Raw genomic sequence first — 10,938 nt, forward strand, 5'->3', positions numbered from 1 at the left:
CAACAGCAAGACCACTTTAGCCTGTAAATTCAATAATATCTATCTGGAAATAAATGTAAAAATATCAATGTCAATAAAAATGCATAATATACCTGACATGAAAGTGCAGTGTGAAGGATATGAATAACAAATGTAGCCTGTCATTTGTTTACATTGCAAAGGTGTTTTTGTTGTTTAGTAGCAGAAATATGCAGTTATTATGTCCACTGTATTTTTTGTTGGTTTTCATGAGACCCCCCTTGAAAAGACCAGGACCCCCCCATTGCCCCCCCAATCAAAATTGTCTGGAGCCGCCACTGGGCAGCAGGCACGTGCACAGGTAGGGCTCAACCTGTGCAGAGCACATGCCCTTTTTGCCCTTACACTCCGAAGTGCCCTTTTTTTGGTGGTTTTTTTTTTTTTTTTTTTTTTTTTTTAATCAATGCTATTGGTCACCCTTTACGACTGTCTGTCTGTTTTACCAAATTAGAGTTCTTAAAACGAGCTTGTGTAAATCTTATTCGATCCTCAAGCTGTCAGTAAGCTGATAACTCCGCCCCCTTTATATTCATTGAATCAACTGAAGTTCCACAGCAGCCGCAAAGTAGACAACAACTGAGCTGAACAAAGTTTTGCGAAGGGTAAATAAATATCTTCTTGTTTGAATAAGTACTACTAAACACTGTCTATAAAGGCTCATATTTTATTTATTTGATGTCTGACTGACTCACTGACTGAGACATGTGGGACGTCGCCTGAGAGAGAGGGCTAGCATTTGCCATCTAGTCATAGCCAATATATAGCCAACACTTAAATAGCCTGTGCATACAGTAGCATTTCATCTTTTATAAAATGCGATTTTGGCCAAATGCATTTGACCACAGGAAAAACTGAGCGCTCCGTCTATATAGCTAAAAAAAAACTAGTTTGTAACCTGTAGATGAAAATGTAATGTGATGCCTGTAGCAGCAGGCACCGTCGCCGTTTTAATGACGGACAGAAAAAAAAATCACATTTGCACACATTCGCTGGTCAAAAACTATATATTGATAAGTAATACAACAACATAATTTGTTTTTACCATCGGGAAATCATAACAGGTGCGCCCCCCGCTGTTTCGTACTGGAACTTACACAAAGCGACGAGCGATCCTCGTCACCTAACATATATTTCTAAGAAATTTCTTCTTTGATTCATGATTGCTGATAGACTTAATTTATTAACATTTAGGCTAATCATGTTATGATATACTCTCTGTATACTCTCTGTATAAAATGTTGTAAAACATGGTTTTACTACAGTAATGTAGTAGTAGGCTAACTAAAAAAAAAATTACAGAAGATCACTGAAATCTTTATATTTTATCATGCAGAATGTAATTCATGATTCATTCCAAGGCTTCATTTATTTGATCCAAAATACAGCAAAATCAGTAATATTGTGTAATATTTTTACAATTTTAAATAACTGTTTTCTATTTGAATATATTTTAAAATGTGATTTTATTTTTGTGATCTAAGCTGAATTTTCATCATCATTACTCCAGTTCAGTACTCTTCAGTGTCACTTGATCCTTCAGAAATGCTTTTCACTGCAACTGTACTTTTCCACACTATTTTTATTTATTTTTTCATTGCTGGCTTATTTTAGGGAAAGTGTAGTGAATAAGAGACCTTCAAGAGACCAACATCCCTGGTCCACCATAGTATCAAATTTTGCCAGATACATGGATCACAGAAGGTTGCTGTTGTATTAGATTTAAAGAAGCCCTTAAAACCCTGTTTATCTATATTATCTAATTATCTAATATTATTATTATGGTTGTTATTAATCGTGAATAAATCTAAAGCTTTTGAGACTATTATTTTGTGTTATTGAATTTGTCATGAAGATGTGACCATTTCTTCCTTTTATGCAGGCTTACTAAATAATCTTGATATAAAGGGGGGGGGGGGGGGGCTTTTTCAGTTTCAGCACATGCCCCTCAAAAGGTCTGTGCACGGCCCTGTCGGGCAGTGTTCATCGAGGAAGGGTCCAGGCAAGGGGCGGAGTCCGGCGGCCGCACGCGCTCCCCTCCTCGGTCCGGGGCGCGAGGGGCGGCGGCTTCTCCTAGCGGCCGCATCTCTCTCGTTGGCCACGGCGCTGGTAGGGGATGGACGGCCCGGTCGTGTATACGGGTGCGGTTCCCATCCGGATCGTGGGTCCGGCAGCTCACATCTTGGTGGCGCGGGAGTCCCTCAACGCACCCTTCCTGGACCCACGAGGACACCAGTGTGCATGCACGGGGAAGAGACCGGTCTCCCGAGGAGAGGCGCGTTGGGCTTTTAAACAGCGGCGGGGATGAGGCTCCATTCACATCAGGTGTGCCCCATCACACGCCGCCAGCCCTGACTCGTCCAGCGCCCCTCCTCTCACACACCCACTCCAGTCGGGAGCCTGGTGAAGGGCGGCGATTTAGGACGGGGTGCCGGTGACAATCAGGGAGGAGGCAGCTGACTCATATATATATATATATATATATATATATATATATATATATATATATATATATATTTTTTTTTTTTTTTTACAAATTATATTGTATAAAATGAGGCCAAAACTGCACATTTATAGTGTTGTAAAATACACTAAATTTAACACAGATTAAATGTTTTAAAATGAACTCTTAATTACAATTCATTTCAGCAATCAATCAATATCCTTAAAGCGAAATTATTTTATTTAAATTCAGTTAAAATACATTAAATTTTATTCAGACTGCTTATTAAAATAGTGTTAAAATAGACTTTAATAGATTGTTGTACAGTACAGACCAAAAGTTTGGACACACCTTCTCATTTAAAGAGTTTTCTTTATTTTCATGACTATAAAAATTGTAGATTCACACTGAAGGCATCAAAACTATGAATTAACACATGTGGAATTATATATGGAATTATATACATAACAAAAAAGTGTGAAACAACTGAAAATATGTCATATTGTAGGTTCTTCAAAGTAGCCACCTTTTGCTTTGATTACTGCTTTGCACACTCTTGGCATTCTCTTGATGAGCTTCAAGAGGTAGTCACCTGAAATGGTCTTCAACAGTCTTGAAGGAGTTCCCCGAGAGATGCTTAGCACTTGTTGGTCCTTTTGTCTTCTGTCTGCGGTCCAGCTCACCCCTAAACCATCTGGATTGGGTTCAGGTCCGGTGACTGTGGAGGCCAGGTCATCTGGAGCAGCACCCCATCACTCTCCTTCTGGATCAAATAGCCCTTGATGCCTTCAGTGGGACTCTACAATTTTCATAGTCATGAAAATAAAGGAAACTCTTTGAATGAGAAAGGTGTGTCCAAACTTTTGGTCTGTACTGTATATCACATGAAAAGTAATTGTCTTAGCCAAGATTACCGATTCTTTTTGTCATTAAGTTTCAGCTTCAGTTTCAGAAAATTACATATATATATATATATATATATATATATATATTTTGTGCATTTGAATCAGAGAAGGCTGTAATGGGTTTGGGTTAATATTTTTCATGGCCCAACAAAGGTTTTAAGATGACAACTGACATTTAAACACATATTGATTATAAACTGCTGTTGTCTGTAAGATTATAACATAATGGGCAAAAGAGACCTGACTTCACATAAAAAGACAACTCTGTTTGTGAAACTTGAAATTAAGCATATTTGACCATTGGAAATATAATAGGATGGACATTTCACTGCTGCTCTGAAAGATTTGATCTGACTTCACGATCCTAAAGGCAGAGGAAACGGCTGTTTGAATGTAAGAACTGGGAAGGGAAACCGTCATTGTGCAACTCCATATAGTGCTGCCAGTGTGCATCAGATGCTTCTCTAATGAACTTACTGGAAACTGCGGAATGTAGAATTTTCACACATTACAGCATTATGATGTCATAGTAATCTGAAAGCTGTTAAGTTGCTGCTCTGACTGCTATCTGGTACAATTGTTGTCAGATACACTAGAACAGATCTTTTGTGGATATTTAACCCAACCATTCGCTTTGCAGCTCCGAAGAGACTCTTGGTAGACATTTCACAGCACATTGGCAGTATTCTGCAGCAGTGTTTTAGAATGGCACTGTTTCGCAGTCTGTTTAAATGGATTCAATGTTATGTTCACTGCATACCCAAAAGGAGAACAAAAAAGGAGGTGCAGAGGTGGACAGTACCAGAATGGGCCCCAATGGAAGGGGTGAGTAGACCCTTTGATGTTGGCAATATTGGCCAGATAAAGAAAAATACGAAAGAAGGTCAAAAGGATGAGATGATGATGAAGGGATGGAGTGAGAATGAGGAAATCAGGCAGGCTGAAGAAAAAAGAAAGATTATGGTAACAGGAAGTGAACATGAGACCAACAGAGAGGATAAAGAGAAGAGAAACAAAAAAATGAAGGAAGAGGAGACCAAAGACCCAACTCCATTACGTATTGAGGTCAAACCACAACCAACTCCACCAGCCACTGAGATCAAAACCCTGGCTGGTTCTCCCTTCATAAAGTCATCAGTGGAAGAACCATTGGTGGCTAAAAGGGTCCCTCGACACCTGCCTCCACTGGCCACTGAGACCAGATCTCTATCATCAAGGGAAGAGCCATTGCTGGTTCAGAGGGTATCTCAACACCCAGCTTTACCAGCCATTGAGGTTAAACACCTGCCTGGCTCTTCCTTCATAAAATCATCAGTGGAAGAACCTCCTTTATCAATGGCAGAACTTCCAGTTCAAAGTGCTTCTCAATACCCATCTCCACAACCACAAGCCATTGAGAGCAGACCACTGCAATCAGTTGATACACCACTGATGGTTCAAGAAGTCTCCAGGCATTTTGCTCCAAAAGCTACTGAGACCAAACCTCTGCGTCGTTCTTTTGTGGTGGACCCTGAGATGGTTCCAAAGACATCTAGACACCAGGCTCAACCAGCCACAGAATCATGGGCGGTTCCACAGAAGCTAACGCTAAAACAAATAAGATCAATGTCCAGGTCTACATCCTCTAAGTCACCAGAGGGGGAACCACCGATGGTTCATAGGGCCTCTCTAAACCTGGTTCCACCAGCCATCAAGAGTACACCACTGCAACCGGTAGCTGAACGATTGATGATTCAAAGAACCTCTAGACATTTTGCTCCAAAACCTGCTGGATCTTTTGTTCAAGGACCCAAGATGGTTCAAAGAGCATCTCAACATCTGGCTCCACCAGCTGAAGGACCATCATGGGCAGAACCAACTCCAGAATCTCTGTCTCATTCAGTGGAAAAACAATCGACGGACCGAGTTATGGTTCCTCCAAGACAAATTCCTAAATGTGTTGAGGTGAAGCCAAAGTCGGCCGCTTCATTACTTGTCCTAATGGACATTGAATCTGGAGATGATGAGTTTGTGGAGCACACAGAGACACAGATACCTTTCAGAGAGATTGAGAAGGCTGATCATGAGCAGACGCTGGATGCTGTGGTGAAGCAGAAAGGAAAGTTTGAGAAGGTCCATCCCAAGGTTCTGGAGCAGTCAAGTGACTCTGGGAAAAAGACATGTGGAGACTCCAAAGCTGAAGCGTTACAAAAAGAACTGGATGAGCGACTGACGAGGCTGTTCTGCGTAGACTACAACCATGGTCCTAAGAAAGAGAACCAACAATGTTTAAAAGGTCAAGAGAAGCCTAAGACCAAAGGGAAAATAAGAGCTGGTCCTTTCAGCTGGGCGGAGAAAAAGTTAAAAAGGCTAAATAAAGAGAAGAAGTCGGAAAAGGATGGAAAAACACAAAATGACCTATTTGAAGAATTCCTAAAGGATCCAAAATCACTGTTTAACATACAGCCATATTTATAACTCACTCTATCTAATGGCAAAAAAAAGTGTATTTGCAGAAAATGTAAGGCTACTTAAGTGTACTTAAAGAGTGTGCTTTCATGACTATGTTTTATAACATACAGAAGTGTTCATTTTAATTCTGTTGTGTTCTATGTTGATGTACTAATAAAGCATATGTAAAAGAATAAAGAATTCATTCAAATTTCAAGTGTGTGCATTTGTTAATGTATTTTAAATGCTTTTAATATATAATATTATTATATATATATATATATATATATATATATATATATATATATATATATATATATATATATATATATATATATATACAGTCTGCATTAATTGACTTGAAATGTACTTTTGCACTTGAAATGAAAATATAAAATGATGTTTTTGGTGACAATTTACCATAAAATGTAATATAATTTTGAATAATATGGTTCGAATCGCATGTTTATTATCATTGTGCTCTTCAGAAATAATATCTTACATATATATATATATATATATATATATATATATATATATATATATATTTTATTTTATTTTTTTTACAAATTATATTGTATAAAATGAGGCCAAAACTGCAAATTTATAGTGTTGTAAAATACACTAAATTTAACACAGATGAAATGTTTTAAAATGAACTCTTAATTACAATTCATTTCAGCAATCAATCAATATCCTTAAAGCGAAATTATTTTATTTAAATTCAGTTAAAATACATTGAATTTTATTCAGACTGCTTATTAAAATAGTGTTAAAATAGACTTTAATAGATTGTTGTACAGTACAGACCAAAAGTTTGGACACACCTTCTCATTTAAAGAGTTTTCTTTATTTTCATGACTATGAAAAATTGTAGATTCACACTGAAGGCATCAAAACTATGAATTAACATATGTGGAATTATATATGGAATTATATACATAATAAAAAAGTGTGAAACAACTGAAAATATGTCATATTGTAGGTTCTTCAAAGTAGCCACCTTTTGCTTTGATTACTGCTTTGCACACTCTTGGCTTTCTCTTGATGAGCTTCAAGAGGTAGTCACCTGAAATGGTCTCCTGAGAGTTCCCTGAGAGATGCTTAGCACTTGTTGGTCCTTTTGTCTTCAGTCTGTGGTCCAGTTCACCCCTAAACCATCTGGATTGGGTTCAGGTCCGGTGACTGTGGAGGCCAGGTCATCTGGAGCAGCACCCCATCACTCTCCTTCTTGATCAAATAGTCCTTGATGCCTTCAGTGGGACTCTACAATTTTCATAGTCATGAAAATAAAGGAAACTCTTTGAATGAGAAGGTGTGTCCAAACTTTTGGTCTGTACTGTATATCACATGAAAAGTAATTGTCTTAGCCAAGATTACCGATTCTTTTTGTCATTAAATTTCAGTTTCAGAAAATTACATATATATATATGGGTCAGTGACGTTTTAGAATTTCAAAACAGTAAAAAAATAAAAATAAAAAGACAAATTAAATCTAGCATTTTTTGTGTAAATCTATGTGTATATTTTTTGTTTTTATAAGTGCCCTTTATAAAAAATAACAATATATGACATTTTAATGTGTTTCTTTGTATACAGTCCTTGAAAATGTCATACGGTAAAACGAAGTGATTTTTAGAAATAAATTAATATTGATATTCGATATTCATGAAAAAATAAATACAACCAAGAATGTAATAGTTGATCTGTAAGTATTCTATAACAAGTTGCAAAATATAAACACCTACACCACAAATACTACATATTTTGTTTTTAACGGCTACAGCATGTCATCTATGGAAATTTGTTCTATTTTTTTGCTAGAAATTAGTCAAAAATGCCTTGAAGTTATGTGTATATATATATATCATACTAGCTCTCCTCCATTATTTTCATGAACCATGTAAACAAACAAAGTATTTATTTTTATTTCTTTTAAAATTCGATGTTTTACCATATGACATATTTTGTTTTACTGTATGACATAGTACAATTTCAATGTTTCATTGCATTTTTAATGTAATAAATTGATGTAGGCCAATTCAGAATGATTTCAAAGAAACACAAGGCATCTCAAGTGAACCTTTTATTAACAGTAAAATATATATTCCCAACACTTGGAACATTTCTTTTCTCAACTCTCTTTCAGTACAAGGAACACATAGGTGGTGCTATACAGTCATGCCCACAAATATTGGCACCCTTGGCAAATATGATCAAAAAAGGCTGTGAAAATTCATCTGCATTGTTAATCCTTTTGATTTTTTTATTTAAAAAAATTCACAAGAATGTATCCTTTCATTGGATAATAAGAATTTAAAACGGAGGGGAAATATCTTTATGAAATTAATGTTTTTCTCAAATACTCGTTGAACACAATTATTGGCACCCCTAGAAATTCTTATGAGTAAAATATCTCTGAAGTATATTCCCTTTCTAATATAATCACAATTTTGAGCACTCCAGCGTGATTATAAACATGAAATTATCCAGCCATTGCTTCCTGTTTCACAGAAATATAAAGTGGAGGGAAAACAAAGCCCAAATGCCCTTATTAATCCTTCAAAATGATAAAAACCAAAGAATATATTTCTGATGTGCAGCAAAAGATGATTGAGCTTCAAAAATTGGTGAAGTGGCTTTAAGAAAAGAGCTAGAGCAGTGACAATTCCCATTTCCACCATCAGGACAATAATTAAGAATTTCCAATCAACAGAAAATGTTACGAAACTGCCTGAAAGAGGACGTGTGTCTATATCGTCCTAATGCATGGTGAGAAGGAGAGTTTGAGTGGCTAAAGACTCTCCAAGGATCACAGCTGGAGAATTGCAGAAAATAGTTGAGTTTCTGGTCTGGTCTTCTAAATCATGACAACTACTAGTACAATTATGTTAAAATTAAGTAAATATAGCATAACATTTTAAGTATTTGAATGTGAGCCATGTGATATGCTGTTTCCTGCCAAGGAGCCATTTTGTGAAGCACATGTGAAGACGGTGAGAAGAGGTAAGCTAACTTTTTTTGGAAACTAAGTATAATATTAGATTTATCTTGTTTATTGCGTTTGTGATCTAAAAAGGAACTGTTAAACTGAATTTCTGATTCTGAATAATGCTTCTGAAATTAGAAACGTGTTATCAATACTTATGAAAACAGAGTCTGTTCGTGTTAATCCATTCCAGAATAATAATAATAATAATTGTTCTCATATTCTCCATAAGTGGCAGTCTGGGCCTGGGCACAGGTTAATCTTGAGGTTTGGTTTATATTACATTGTAAAATATATGCTACATGTCAATATGTATGCATGATAATTGAATAATGGTGATCTCGATTCAGACACATGCAAACTTATTTCTAAATGACAATGATTCCTCTGTCTAGTAAACCTTCTAAATTATGATCACAACTGTAAATTTAAACCTGTGTTCCCTCTGCCGCTCATCCGAAGAGAGGGCCATTAATGGATAAGGTAGAATGTGCAGAGCGGTGGCTCCTCGGGATCAGGATTGAAAATCACTTTCTGTTTATCTAAAGAAAGTCATTAATTAGGAACAGTGTGAGGATGAGTAAATAATGAAAACATTTTGTGTGAATCAACTGACTGACTTGGCCATTCTCCAATTAGCTTAAAAAAAAATCTTCACTGTAGAAATTTCAGATCATTGTTGTGGTGTATAGATTTTTTATTTTCTCTTTCAAAATTCATTTTCCTTTCAACTTCATTTCCATCAGCAGTTTCACCGTCATTAGAGATGAGTTGGTCAAAGAATGCCTTGATTCACAAACTCTATGGAGTCACTGTAGTTGTGATTTTGTGTGTATGCAGCATAACAAGCCACATTTTGTTTTACTTTTTAGACCAGCCCAGAAGTTGTAATTCTATGCTTAACTGTCTGCCTCTCTGAGAATCTCATCAAGCACCATCAGGTGAGCATCTGAAATCGATCAAAAACCAAGTTACTCTCCAAAACTAAATAAACAACTTATATAAAGGCAGTTAATTAAATTCAACCAACATAGCTAAAAATAAAATGAATGGCTGCAAATCACTTATTTAATTTTTAAATATACATGTCTATTTCAAAATCATATATTTTTGTGTATGTGTGTGTGATATTTCATTGAAATTTATTTTTTTGCACTGAGAAACAATCAGAAAAAATATCAAGTGGTGTTGTAAGTAAATACACATTTGCTTTGTTTTGTTTTTTAAAGATACTCATGGGAATAAGGAGAAACTGGAACTGCTCACACTTAAAATCATCATGAAAGGTGGCTCAACAGATGATCCATTACAGACTAGGATAGTGCTGGAAGGCATAGAGGTGATGATGTAATTGGAAGGTGTAAAAGGCTTGTGTTTCTCTGCTTGGCCTAATTTATGCAATTAATCTGAGTTACCCCAATGAGCTCAATGTGTAATGTTTGTCTGCAACTGTTCGATTAAATTCTTGATTTATTCTTACGATATTTGTCGTGTGTTCCAAAAGTAAATGTAAGAAAAATTGTTGCAAAGGGTGAAAAAAAAGTGTAATCGATTGTGAAGTTTGCAATCTCTGTGTTACAAAAAAAAAAATGTAAATGTTTGAAAAATGTAAACCCTTTAAGAAGTGTTGCAAAGGGTGAAAAACCAAGAAAATAACATGTTGGAAATGAAGCTCCATTTGTATATTTGTCACATTTTGTTGTACATTTATGATGTGTGGTTTTAGGCTTCACCTTCACCACAGCCTGTCAAAAAAATAAACTGAAATGCTTTATTTTGTGTAATTTGCTTGTTTAATTTATTTAAGATGCGATTACTAAGGAGACCCCAATAGCTGAGGATCTAAAATCAGTTAAAATGTTAAGTTGGTTCAACTCAATTTTTTTAATATAAATGAGCTTAAATGTTACATTAACACAACTTGAAATTACTTGGTAGATTATATAATGTTGAATATTTTAAGTAAAGAACGTTGAGTCAACTCAAATAATTAAGTTCATGTAACAAATATTATCTTGTTCATTTTAAGTAAAATTGTTCCAAGTTAGGTTTACTTAAAAAGTGTGTTGCAAAAATGGTGCATATATATTTTAAGTAAATCCAACACATCATTTTTACCAGTGTACATCAACACATGTTGTTTGGGAGGGTTTCAA

The 10,938-nt window shown here is 35.8% G+C and overlaps 1 protein-coding gene and 1 long non-coding RNA gene across 3 annotated transcripts; both read left to right on the plus strand.

Annotated features, from left to right (window-relative positions):
* Positions 1–3,809: 3,809 nt before the first annotated feature.
* LOC113062709 (protein transport protein SEC31-like) lies at positions 3,810–5,820 on the plus strand. The gene has a single exon (XM_026232677.1). It carries the CDS (start codon positions 4,069–4,071, stop codon positions 5,818–5,820), a length of 1,752 nt encoding a protein of 583 aa, XP_026088462.1. The 5' UTR covers positions 3,810–4,068.
* Positions 5,821–8,713: 2,893 nt separating this feature from the next.
* On the plus strand, positions 8,714–10,566 carry LOC113062761 (uncharacterized). 2 transcript variants are annotated; one of them, XR_003278588.1, is made up of 3 exons: positions 8,714–8,799; positions 9,655–9,723; positions 10,012–10,566. It is a non-coding gene; the product is annotated as an uncharacterized LOC113062761 (long non-coding RNA). The 2 variants fall into 2 exon arrangements; XR_003278587.1 differs by lacking the exon at positions 8,714–8,799 and having other exon boundaries at positions 8,845–9,723.
* Positions 10,567–10,938: the final 372 nt, after the last annotated feature.

This window comes from Carassius auratus, chromosome 45 (genome assembly GCF_003368295.1).
Source record: "Carassius auratus strain Wakin chromosome 45, ASM336829v1, whole genome shotgun sequence".
NCBI classification, from domain to species: Eukaryota; Metazoa; Chordata; class Actinopteri; order Cypriniformes; family Cyprinidae; genus Carassius; species Carassius auratus.